This window comes from Emydura macquarii, unplaced genomic scaffold, assembly GCF_026122565.2.
Source record: "Emydura macquarii macquarii isolate MOO-44397 ecotype Brisbane River unplaced genomic scaffold, CSIRO-AGI_Emac_v2 contig_968, whole genome shotgun sequence".
Lineage (NCBI taxonomy): Eukaryota > Metazoa > Chordata > Testudines > Chelidae > Emydura > Emydura macquarii.
Genome location: NW_027131105.1, coordinates 13,344,324 through 13,357,234, shown reverse-complemented (window position 1 = coordinate 13,357,234; position 12,911 = coordinate 13,344,324). Strand labels below are relative to the sequence as shown.

Genomic DNA, 12,911 nt, shown 5'->3' with positions numbered 1-12,911 from the left:
TAACATATGACCCTGAGAATGCTCCTTGGTGTGTAAACATTCAGAAGCTTTTTTTTGTTTTCCTCTAAACCCATTTGTTGTTAAAAAATATTGATAATCTAGCCTCACAAATTTTAAACTAATCATTCCACTGGGCATAATCACCCCTGCGATATTCTTAGTCCCTGATCCCCACTTCCCCCCATAGACTTGATTGCATGAAACCGGGCACGATTGCTTTCCCAAAAAAGGTATTTTATTATTCTTAGCAGTATTGACCTTGAAGGAGTATGAGGAAAGCATACACTTTTTACAGACAATATATAAACATGTTGTACATAATTAACAATAACTTAGTTCACTAATCCAAAAATAAGCAAAATAAAAAATTAAGAATAAAAACAGAAAATACTGCAGAATTTTTATGCTGATACAAGTACAAAATAATTTAAATCTTGACTGCCGTTGTCTACGCTGCAGTGACTGACAATATATTGCACTTTGTCAACTGTATCAGTAACCCACTCCTCTTCCCCTCATACATCCCCCCCCAAATCCTGCAGAAATTTGAGCTGGGCATAATGTACAACTGTACCATAGTAAAATGTAAAAAAGACCAAATTTTGACTCAGTAAATTAAAAATTCTTACAGTATCTCCGAACCGATTTTCCCCCCGTTCGTTTATTCCCACTTCTTTACAAAGTGCACCTTACACAGACCAGAAAAAGGAGGAAAGCAGGATTTCCATGGCTGCTTGGTCCTTACTTCATTATCAAATATTTGAATTATGTATTTAGAAAAAAATTAATGTACATCCATTTTGATGTGGGTTTGTTTTTAAGCAGAATTTTTGCAGTAAGATACAATTGGCTTGATCCAAAAAAAAAAAAAGGAAAGAAAGAAAGAAAGAAAAAGCTTGTCACAGAATTAAGCTTACGCAGTTTACATTATCGAAACCCCTCTGCTCTTTGGGGCATTTTCATCAGAAGTATAGCTAAATATGTACATCATATGTTATACTGGAGCTTGTTTTCATGAGAGTCAGCAGATCATAACAATCAATAGAATACACTTCACATTGGCAATAGCTTTGTTTTCAGTTCTTTACGTACAATATGGTTTAATAAGGGGAGACTCCTTTTTTTTTTTTTAAATATAAAATGTGCTATGGGAAACAGTTGTCCCCCTTAGAACGTCACCTTCCCTCACCTGATCAGCTGTTGCTGCTTCTGGGATTTGAAGGATATGTGAAGCTGAAACTGATTGTCTCTCTCTTTCTCTTGTCCAGTGATCTTAATCCACTTTCTGCCCTTCCTCACTCCCAAACGTGAAATGTGCTGTACCCTGGATGCCCACAGATAGCACACGCTCTGGCTTTGCATGGATGTGGTAGCCAAACTATGGTAAGTTTACCAAAGCAGCTAGTCTGTGTCTTCAGCAACAGCTGCCAACAAGACAGAACAAAATGCTTAAGCCTTCAAAGTGTCTGAATTTGATTTTTTTTATGCCTTGTGCTGGTTTTTGCTGTTGCTGATAGACTACTAGAAGTTAGATGGGACAGATGAATAAGACCTCCTAGCCTACTCCCACCTGGCACAGGATTGTTCCCTACAGTGTGTTTTTTAGTGATTTGTCCTATTTTGCTGTTTGCAGAATAACAATTTTTAAATAAAATCTTTCACGTTAAGGAAAAAAATGCAAGAATTATGTTAAAATAAAATAATCCACATCTTGGTTCTGTTATTTTTCCCCTCTCTCTCCTCCCCCTTCCATAGCAGATATTTTTGTATGTAACATTGATGAAGAGAATCAACAGGTGGCAATTTAGCACACTTTCTTTTTCCTGTTTTGAAACCGTTTCTTCTAGCAGGGTTGACTCTCCTCCCCCCCACCCATCCCCACCCCCCAAAAAAAGGCACAAAATCATGCAAGTCAGAAGGTTTGAGGCTCTTTGTGGAAAACAAGAGCAAAATAAATAATGACTTTCTGTGTCTGATTTCCTTTTAAAAATTAAGTTTTTCTCAAGTTGTCCTTGTTACCCACCCCTTCTCCCCCAAACAAAGTCCACTATAGGAATCCAGTATGGGTGGCTACCAGCCAGCTTGCTCCATCTTTGGAGGCTGCTATCTCTTTACAATATTCACAGTAATAACAGAGAGAGAAAGGAGAGCCAGTTCCAGCATCCTTCTGCTGCTGCTTCTGCCACCTTTGCTTTCTGCTGGGCCAGCAGGTATCAAACAAGTGAGTTCTTTGTTTTCCTTATACTTGAGGGGGCAAAGTGCATAACAGGCACCATTAAGCATTTCTGCAGAAGACCCATCATTGCAAGGTTTTAGTCCAACACTAAGAGTTCAACCACATTGGAGCAAGATCCCCTTTTTCCTTCCCTATGTTCTCCTCTTGGCAGAATCTTTCCTTACTTGGAGTCGTCTTAGACAAAGCCCCATGTTCTTAATCTCTTTGTAGGTCTCTTGATATTCAGGTTCTATCCCATGGCTGTAACCATGCTGGATGGATGTGGATGTCCAAATGAGATGCTGGAAGATGGATGAATGGGAGTAGGTGTTGGTAGGATGTGTCCGGAGTGGCTAAAAGGTGGCAAATGCCCCATCGGTGCCATATGACTGGCGAGGGCAGCGGCGCTGAATGGAGAGGATTTTTCCTGCATGCACTTGGACAGTTCCTCAAAACACTCAGAGCCTTTCTTGCTTTTCTTTGATTTGTTGGACATTTTCCTATTCCTGGTCTGAATTCCTTCCTTTTTCATGGTCAGTGGCCTGTTCACCTGCAAGAAATGAGAAAATCAGGCTCATGCAGACAAAATGACCTTATTGTGCAAAAATGAAAATATTTGGACAGCCCCTGTGTGTTTTTCTGGACAGAGAACTTTTTCTGGCCAAAAAAAAAAAAAGGTCTTTCTCTCTGAAGATCTTGTTTATATTGATTTGTTTAGTGAAACCACTACACAAAAATTCAGACATGAAAAACAAGTTGGACTGAATTTGGCAGCTTCTGGTCATCCTTCCCTTATGCTTACCCTTTGTCCCCCATTCATTTCCTAATAGAAGAGATCAAACAAGGCAGCACACACTGACCCGAAATCACTTCTGAAACGGGAGTGGTCTCTTCCTAGTAAAGCTCCAACCTCAGTTACTTACATTTTAAATAATGTTCTAATCTGTCAAATGATTCCTGCTCAAAATTGATTTTCTTTTCTTTTCTTTTTTTAACAACCTTCACTATAATAAAAAAACCCTTTACAATTCTGCACAGAGACATCCCCCTTGGGATTAACCTTTGCACAGAATCCATTTCAGATGGCCTCTGCATTGCTGGAGAGAGAAAGCACACACTACATGCTTAGTTAAAACTAGTGTTGTAACTCTATTTTGCCTGATTTGCCCAAGCTTTAGAAGCCAAGCTAATACATTGTAATGTCAGTGAACTTAGCATCACTATGCCAACAAAGAATGGCTCTGAGCCCCCAGGGGAACCTGGGAGGGGAAAAAAAAACCCTGAAACCAATAAAAGGCCAATGCACGCCATGCAGTTAAGGCATCAATCCCAGCTAAGCAAGCAGAGACACACAAGAAAGCAAATACTCACATTGTGCAATTTATAGTAAAGTCCACAGGCATTACAAACTGGGTCTCCGTTTGCATTACGCCGCCATAAGGTGGTGGTGGTTGTCTGGCAGTTGGCACAACAGGTCCCTGCTCTCCTAGCTGCTGACTAACCAAAAGAAAGGGAAAATTAGTAAAAGTATACTGGGAACAAGAACATTTTAAAGGTCAATTTAGGCCCAATATGAAGGATTTATAACTAATCCCAAATCTGTTCACAAAACAGAAAGGTCAGAGAAACGTTGCTTTGAATTTATTTTTTTTCCAGGTTTTGTTTGTTTGTTTGGATTTAAATAGTCCCCCACCTAACGGCCACCCAAATATTGTGACATTGGGCTAGTGCATGAAAATCAAACAATGAAACTGAATAGTCTATTTTTTCATTGTCCGAGACAAAAGTCATCATACAAATCCTAAAGAGCACCAATAGAGGGGGGTGGGGGGAAATAAATTTGTTTTTTTAAAGCTTTCACTTGTAATGCTCCAAATAAGTTAAAGATAAATACACATGGATTTATAAAATATTCTTATTATCAATTTGTTAAGCACCAACACATGCTATGCAAGAAACTGGGATTTTTAGAATATGATTTTTAAGCAGACAGTATTCCTTTAAAGGTGACCAGCAAGGAAAACCAGCCGCATTACTTAGATCAGTGCAGTATTTATTATAGCCATCACTAAAATTTCAATTTTCATTTGCAAGTGAAAGGGAGAAAACAGAACCAGCTCCAACTTTCATTAAACATTTAGCAAACCAAATCTTATGCCTTGCAGCAATGATTCTGCTGACCTGGCTACTGCCTCTATCCCTATTCTCTTTCTAGGCTAATAAGCCCCCAAATATCCTCTCTTAAAATCTGATGCTTTTAATCATATTGCTCTGCTGAACTTTTCAGGGGTGGGGAACCTTTCATCCTCCCAAAATGAGAATAGCAATATAGATAAAATGTAACCGCATGCAAAAGTCCCATTGATTTCAGTATAGGTGCTTGAGTGAGAAAGACCCTACAATAACACATCCAGGGACAAGGGGGCCATTTCAGAAAATGTTAGGAATAGCCAAAATGCGCCCTGTGTTTTGGGGAGAGATCCTTATTAGGAAGGTTCAGAGTTGCTCTAGGAAATGTTTATAATACACTCCATTTTGTACAACCCAGAAAATTCTGAGTACTAAATATTTATTTTCATAAGTATTTATAATTCATCTACATTGTGCTAATTTCCTGGGACACCTGCTCCCTAAGGATTTTTTCAGTTGGCCCCAAAAATCCTAGGGACAAACTACTGCCCATCTCTTCCTACCCCCCAGCAATGCTCCTCTCAAGGCATTGGGCTTCTGGGAGAACCTACAACATAACACCCTACGGCATTGGGCTTCTCTGCGATCAGGGTTTTATGCAACTCGTAATGCATTTTCCTCTGCCCATCTGCTCTGCTGGAGAGTTGACCAAATATCAAACCATAGATTGGTCCTGCTCTGAAGATTACGGACCTGATCTTGCTCTCACTGGTGTAAATCAGGAGTAACTCTACTGAAGGAAGCAGAGTATTCAGTAGTGTTAGACTAGAACCAGGCCCGGGATATATATTTCAGTCCCCTGCTAGCCTGCAAGAACAAAGCCAAAGGCCAGAGCTGAGGCAGGGTGTACCCCCTATGCATGCACACAAAAGCAAACCAAAACACAACTAACTTTAGGCCTTCGAGCCTTGACAAGGTCATTTTGACATGCAATAGAAAGCTAAACTCCTTAATGAAGGGAGTCTTCTTTCATCCCCAGCAAATGAGTGAACCACAGGAGGAGAGAAGGGGGGTGTATATATATATAATATATATATAAAAACATTAAAATAAAAACACAGCTCAAAAAACCTAGCTCCCCAAAACTCCTTTCAGCAAGCTAAGTAAGGCAATTTCCCAACACACTAGAAGGTGGAGAGCTATGTTTGCATATTTGAAATGGCTTATTGATACTAAACTATGCTGCTTAACTCTGTGGCCTGTCCCATTCAGTCTGGCAAGCACTTCAGATAATGTTACACTGTTGTCTTAACATTTTTCTATATGTGTCAGTCACTTTAGAAGGAAAGCAAGTCATTAAGAAGCTTGCATAGTTGAAATTCTGACTCACTACAGAAATCCTCTGTATTCATCCCAGCGTTAGATCATGAAGGCAAACTCTCCCTCCCTCCTCCCAGGCCAGTAAAATGTCCCCAGAATGGCCAAGAGATTTAGGGACTATAAATCACATGGCTCCAAAATATGTATTTATTATTCTTAGCTTTTTTACACATTATTTGTGGAATAGAGTGTATTAGAAATTTCAAAACAGCAAGCATGACTGGCATGCCTTGCCTATAGAAACTCTCTAAAGCTTTTAGAATCAGGAAACAGATACACAAAGTTTCCTTATCTTTAACGTACAGATATCCGGATAGGAAACTACTACCAGGAGCTTAGAAAGGACATTTTTTTTAATAACTCAAATGAAAATACAAAGTATAGGTGACTCCATGGAAAAATAATAGGTTTTTAAAAAAAAAAAACACATTAGGGGATTGTCTGAGGAGGGAACCAATATTAATAGTCATGGAATAGAAGAGCAAAAATTACTTCATGGCCTTTATACAAATAATTATTAAGTAGAGAGCAGTGAATTTGACTCATCTGGGTTTTTTTTGTTTTGTTTTTTGGGTTGGAATTTTTTTTCTTTAGTACACGTCGGAGTGCAGTTATGCTTGTAACCCTTTCAATACCAGTACACTTCTGAACTGCCCCAACTGGCTAAATAAATGAGAAATTAAATTAAAGCTGTCATCTACGGATAAAAATATGTGTTCATAAGGAGAAAGACAGATACACATTGTGCCACGTATTTTCCAACAGGAAAAGAGTCTAGGAATATAAACGAGGTTGCTAGCCTGCTTACATTCTATACCTTGGCATGTAACTGCTATGGGTGGAGTCCCTGCAATCTATCCTTAGGCAATGCTGTGACCTCTGAGTGACATGAATCTCATGTACAGTACAACATCTAGAATCCATATGGGGTCTGAAGCACAGGAGATGAGACACACCATGAGTGGGTCTGTGTGTGGTCCCTTTGTATAATTTATCCCCAAACCCGGCAGAGACAGACACCTACCAGTCTTCGTTTAGGTTTAATGAGTGGTCGATTTTGACCGTTCATTTTGTGGTAGAGCCCGCAGGCGTTACACAGGTAATGCCCAGTGCCGTCTCTTCTCCAGAGAGGGGTGGCAGTAGCTCCACAGTTCACACACTCTCTGCCTTCTAAATGGAAACACGAAGAAACCGGATTTCTTTCTTTAAAAACAAATTCACAAAAGCTTTTTGCATTGTCCTTTAGGCATTTCCAGAAGTCAAAACAGTGCATTATTCAAGCATAATCAGACAGCATTGATTATTTACAGTATATGTGGCAAGGCTCTTCTTAGCGTCTCTAATACAAACTAACACTTTCTATTGTGATAAAAAAAATAGTTGCACTCTGCAAGGTGAGAAAGAGGGACACCCTTGTTGTGTCAAATGGAACTTGTGTCAAGCCTACCATCTTTGCTACTTGGAGCACCCAGGCCTGTAGGGTGGATTTCTACAGGTGCTAGGTACTCTTCTTTCTTTGGGCGGGAAGTACCCAGCCGCCAAAACCAGTTGGCAGCTGGAGTAGGGAGACCTGTATTTTAGCCACATCACTGTCATTTGGGCAGCAGGGCCACCTTGTCTCCCCCAACCTATGGCCTGAGGTACTGAGGATTGCCAAAGTTGTGCCCGGTTGCCTGCTGCACCTCCAAGGCCTGTGTGGAGGGGCTGACACTGAATCTTATCAAAGTCTATGCCTCGACACTGGGCCTGGAGCCGGTGTGCTTTTTTCAGCCTTTCTCGGCTCTTTGAATCCTCCTAAGTGCCTGGTGCTGGGTGGAAATTTTAATACAAAACAACAAGAGTTCCCTTACCATGTAATGTGCACCATTCCCCTGCCACATATATCTGTTGCACCTCTATGGCTAGATCACATGTTATCCTCACACACACACACACACACACAGAAACCAAAAATTTTGAAGAAAAAGGGTTATCTGGAACTGAGTCTGGGCCAAAAGACTCTTTGGTCACTCTTTGCTGCACGTGCTGTGATATACTAAAACAAAGCGGGGCAGCTTGGAGGTGAATACAGAATCTAAATGGTTCAATGGTTATTTTTATTTTAATTTAGCAAAACCGGTTGAAATGCAGCACTTGAAAAAAAAAGTTGTATTTAAGCAGGCGCTCTGGAACTTATAAAAACAGCTTTTTTTCTGTACTTTACTTTTTAACCGAACCGTTCCATTTTTGGTGAGTGGCCCAACAAGAATAAAAAAACCCAATAAAAGATATTAGATCATCCACCTTGTGCTTCCAACTAGAACATGGCATGTAACCACTTAGATATCTTTTTTTTTGTTTTGTTTTGCCTCAGAAAGCTATTTGCTAAAAGTTCACTGCCTCTGATGGTTTGAGGGCAGGTCTGCTTAATATAGGAAATTATCTTAATATAGCTTATGCAAATTGTACAGTATTTAACTGCAGAGGAAAATTTTGTTTGCTAATAACTGGAGCAGGCCTGGTCGAGTTCAGCAGGGCTTGTGTGTCTCCTTCAATCTAGGGAGTGGGTGGCTTTTAAACAACACAGTCTGCAGTGAAAAATGAGGGGAGTTTTGTGGAGCTGCGCTCCTAGCTTTTGTCCCTCCTAGGGCAGGAAGCTGCAGGAGTCGTTGTGTCGTGAGTCTTACTTTGCCTACAAAAACAGTGAGTGGTCACGAACTTTCCCCAGTTCCATGCGCAGGGGGCTCCCATAAAAACAAAACAAGAAACTCAAAATCCCTCACTTCCCCCATCTAATAAAACCCTCGGCAGCGAAGGGACAAAAAAGGCCATTAGGGATCCATTTCTCTGCAGTGACTCTTGGAGCTGTCTCTACAAACAGTCGTTCTAATTGTATTTTAATTTTCTTTCACGGTTTAAAAAGAAAAAACAGCAACCGCATTTCAAATACTGAAAGAAAAAAAACCTTAAAGGGACGATCTGAAATAGAGCTGATGTCGTAAAATATCTGATATTTTTGTTGCAAAATTCTTAAAAGAGATCACACATTTCTTAATTCCTGGCCACTTTAAAAATAGAAAATAGACGAGTGTGCACACATTTTATTTGTTTAAAGGTAGCTTTAAAACGCTATCCCAAAGAGACACCCTTTTATTTTCTTCCCCCGTTGAGGATATTAAACTGGGAAGACGAATGGAACAAAATACAATTTTCTTAGTTAATTTGTCTAGAGATTCAATTGGTGAGACTTCAAAGTGAGATCAAAACGTGAGCTATCACTGAATTAGCTGGTTTCCGAAGACATTTTTAGGGAAAACTGTTTGGATTGAAGAGGTTATTATTAGGGGAATGATCTGCGATTCGTTTTTAGCAAACAGGGAAGTCTCGGATGCAGAGAAAACCATGTAAGACCGTATTTGCTAGCTTTTATTGAGTTGCTTTAAGTTAGCATTTAGTAGATATCTTTGGTCCTCAGCACTGGCATGTAAACTATTGAACTTTTGCTGCTTGCGTGATCGGAAAGAAATCAGTCCCTCTTCAGTTTTAAGCAACTGGTTTTGTGAGTTTCACTTGTGAATGTGCATTCAGTGTTAAAAGCGCATGACTGCCCTTTTCTCTTATTAATAAAGGTGCAATTTATTACAGGGAAGCAGAAATAGCTTGCTAAAAATTTCCCTCCTGGAGTCAATGGGAGTTTTACTGAAGTAAAGAGTGCAGGGTCTGGCCCAGAATTTCGAGAGCCTGTGACCAGTCAGTGCCTTTCTTTTTCTGGGAGAGAGATTTTGCAGTATAAATCCATATTTGCATAATTTAGCTCTGCTGATTTTTTCCCTTTACAGATCAGTGTGTCCCTGAGGCCTGCCATGAGACTGCTGCCCGGCAGGGCCAGTGACTAGAACTCGAAGGGAAACTGCTTGCCCTACCAGCAGTAAATAACAGAAAAGCGAGGTGTAAGCCCCCTTTTGCAGAGCGGCCCCAACAACAGCGTGTGTTTAAAAATCCAGGTGAATGAGATTAAGTTGGATTTCCATGACAACAGCATCAAGCCCCCCTAACCTCCTCTCCAGCGTGCATGTAAAAGCTGTCCTGTTTCATTTCCAAAATCGAGTATTTTGACACAGATTCCAACCTTCAGCCACACACATCCACACAACCTGCCCTCCGCCCCCTTACACCCACCAAGCCCCCAGCCCCACGCGGTATTGGCGCTGTAGAGAGATCGAAGAGTGGTGGGGCTTACCTGAGCAGGATCGAGCTTTGCTCCTCTGCTTGGGGGTGAAGCTGGAGGCTGGCCCCCCTAGGAAACTGCCCGGGTGGAAGAGGCTGCTGCTGTACTCATGAGCAGCCGGCACATAGGAGGGATAGGTGGGGATGGGGTGGTGGGTGGAGGGCTGGGCCCCCATGGCGGTTAAGCTGGTCCTCAGCGGGCTGGCACTCTCCATCTTCATCCCATCCGACAAAGACACTTGGTACTTGATGGTCTCCTTCTCTTCCTGCCTGGCCCCGGCCGAGGAGGAGGAGGGCGAGGCTGCGCTGGTGGAGTTGGGGTCCGGGGACACCTCCTTGGGAGGGGTGGGTGGGAAGCCGAAAAGGTGGGAGCCGGAGTGAGAGGCCGGGGTGAGCGAGGAGACGGAGGCCGTGCTGGAGGTGCTGCTGCCCGGGTACACGGAGATGGCCCCGGGGGCTCCAGCGGCGGAAGGGTGCAGGGGGCCTTTGGTGAAAGGATTCACCGTCCAAGGGTTGTGGTGATGGGCTGCCGAGAGCGCAGCTTTGCCGCTGTCCAGCCAGGGGATCCCGGGGCTGTGGAGCAGGTGAGGCCGGCACATTTGACTCCCCGTCAGACGGGCTGGGGGGGAGAGGGGAGTTTTCACTATCACACAACCCGGCAAAGACGCACAAAGCAGCCCGAGCCCAGCGCGGGGAGGAAGACGGGCCCTGCCGAGAGCCGGGGACCAGGGCAAAACAATGGCCCGGCGCAGAGAGGGACGGGGAGATGTGTCCGGCTGCCAGATCCGCGTCTCACTGCGGCTCGGGTTAGTTCTCAGCGGGACGCGCTCGGAGCAAGAGCCACGCACAGGGACCCCCCCGGAACCTGCAGCCAAGGGGTGCAGCGCTGCGCTGCTCCGCGCCTAGGGGCCGGTGTACCACGGCAGACGTGCCCGGGGCAGAGTGGGGAACAGCACAGCGCCCCGGCCAGCCTCGCCTCTCCCCAACCCCTGCGCCAGGAAATACTTGCAAGCGCCGAAAAGTCTCCCCAGCAACTTGCTCCTTGGATGGAGCCAGCAAAAAGAGCGGCAGCGACCGCACAGTAATGCTCAAGGGGCGAGAGACCAAAGCGCAGTGCCAGGTGGCAGCGACACCCCCCCCCCCGCCCAAGAGAAAAGCCCCCCACTGCTCTACAGGCTGGGGTAGCACTTTCTCAGCTGCTGCTAGCCCCCCCTCCCCCCAATAAAACCTGCTAGAGATTTGGATGGGTTTTTATTTCACATCCGGGAAGTGGCCGTGTCTCGGAACTGGGAAGTTTCTTTCGTCTGTGTGCGCGCACCCACCCACCCACTCAGTCTATTTCCCCTTCCTCTCCCCCCCCCCCCCCCCAGCTCCCACCCCATAACTGGGTTACTTCTAGGGTTAAAGTCCACCCGGGCTTCCCTTTCGGTCCTGTCTCCTTGGCTCTCCCTTTCTAGGGCTACTGAAGGAGCTCCACGAGCAACCTCGGCTCTAGTCACCCCCGTCCCGCACAACCCCACCGGGGACCCGGGGAGAAAGGCAAAGGGGGGCGGACCGGGGCAGATTTACCGTGAGCTTGGCTGTAGGACACCCTGGCCCTGGCATGGGCAGAGTTGGCGTAGTAAGGGTTGCCCTGGGAGTCCAGGTGGTTGAAGAAAACATCGACTTCGTCCGGAGGCAGGAGCTGCGCCGGTTCCATGTAGTTGTGAGCCAGTCCCGGGTGGTGGGTCTCCGGGTGCTGGCCGTTCAGCACGGCGTGGTGAGCCATCCAGCGAGGCTGGTCGGTGGCAACTTCCATTCCGGCGCTGGATCCCCCACCCCAGCCCCCAGCCAACAAGGATCGGTGATGGGTCTGTGTCAACACAGCGGCAGGTGGCTCGGGTTTATCTCAGAAAGGGGGGGTGGGGGGAGTAAACGTGCCCCTCTCTTAACAGGAAAGCTGGGGAGCGAGGCTTCAGCAGCACGCCTGGGACACGCACACCACCTGTAAGAAGAAAGGCACGGTTAGTACTTACAGGGCGATTACAGGGAGGAATGTCAGTCCCGCACTTTCCACCGTGTTTGATCTAATGCTGCAACTCCCAGCCTTCAGATGAACGGGGGGGGGTCCCTCTTTGTGCTCTTCCCACCCCCAAAGAGTCTCATTTTGTGCTCCTTCGCCCCCAGAAGTTCTTACCCTGGGTTCCTCTGCCTCCACAAAATAAACAGCATCTGTTTTCAAAACCTTCTAAAAAAAGGGTTTCCTCTTTTCTACAAGCGTCAAAAAGAGTTTTCCCAGCTGCCTTTAGTGGGTAAAAAAAAGTAAAAACGGCAGGTCTAATATAACCTACTTAGAATACCAGCTGGAACGGACACAAAAGCAAAGGAGGAAAAAGAAAAGTGAAAGGAATGTTCAGGGGGGGGGAAAGGCAGCAGCTCAGAAGCAATTTCCCTGCAGAATAAGCCCATCTTTTCCCCCCCCCTAACATACTTACACAAAGTTCCTCCAAGTGGAGTGAATCTGATTCCAAATGTTTGCAGAGTTTCTTCCTGGGGTTGTAAGTTTAGGGGGTGGGAGAGTGGGTGGTGATGGATGGTTGTTTGGAGGACGTGAATGCAGAAAAGAGTGAGTGAGAGAGAGAAGGAAGAGGAGGATTGGATGGAGGTTCTTACTCAGAGGGCAAGCTCCACTTATTCTGGCCTTTTTTGTAACATCCCCAAAGCATCCTATGTCAGCCCTGGCGCCAGCTGGACTCAGTTCAGTAGACATGAACTAGGGGCGACGCGCAGGGCTAAGAACCACCGCCCAGCCAATCAGCGTCTTAGCTCCCAGCCTCGCGCTGCCATTGGCCCCAGAAATCCACATTCCCCTAATTTACTCCAAACATCTTAAAAGAGCTGAACCCGCCAAAGACAGAAAAGACCCCCCCCCCCCCGCCCACCTTCCACTAGCCCCGCTTCCACTCTACCGCCTCCCCGCCCAGAATCCAGGTCCCTTGTC

General features: G+C 44.8%; 1 protein-coding gene across 1 annotated transcript; it reads right to left on the bottom strand.

The window, feature by feature from the left end:
• Positions 1 to 224: 224 nt before the first annotated feature.
• On the bottom strand, positions 225 to 12,647 carry GATA2 (GATA binding protein 2). The gene is made up of 6 exons (XM_067544266.1): positions 12,406 to 12,647; positions 11,501 to 11,915; positions 9,945 to 10,550; positions 6,750 to 6,895; positions 3,587 to 3,712; positions 225 to 2,765 (listed from the first exon to the last, which is right to left on the bottom strand). The coding sequence occupies exons 2-6, from the start codon at positions 11,727 to 11,729 to the stop codon at positions 2,466 to 2,468; spliced, it is 1,407 nt and encodes a 468-aa protein (XP_067400367.1). The 5' UTR covers positions 11,730 to 11,915; positions 12,406 to 12,647; the 3' UTR covers positions 225 to 2,465.
• Between the last annotated feature and the right edge of the window lie 264 nt (positions 12,648 to 12,911).

Bases quoted from the DNA above. Each gene is read 5' to 3' on its own strand.
- GATA2 (XM_067544266.1), bottom strand. From the start codon at position 11,729: ATGGAAGTTGCCACCGACCAGCCTCGCTGGATGGCTCACCACGCCGTG. The intron at 6,896-9,944 runs GTAAGCCCCACC...GTTTCCATTTAG, and splicing joins CAAAGCTCGATCCTGCTCAG to AAGGCAGAGAGTGTGTGAAC. The intron at 3,713-6,749 runs GTAGGTGTCTGT...TCTTTTGGTTAG, and splicing joins TTAAACCTAAACGAAGACTG to TCAGCAGCTAGGAGAGCAGG.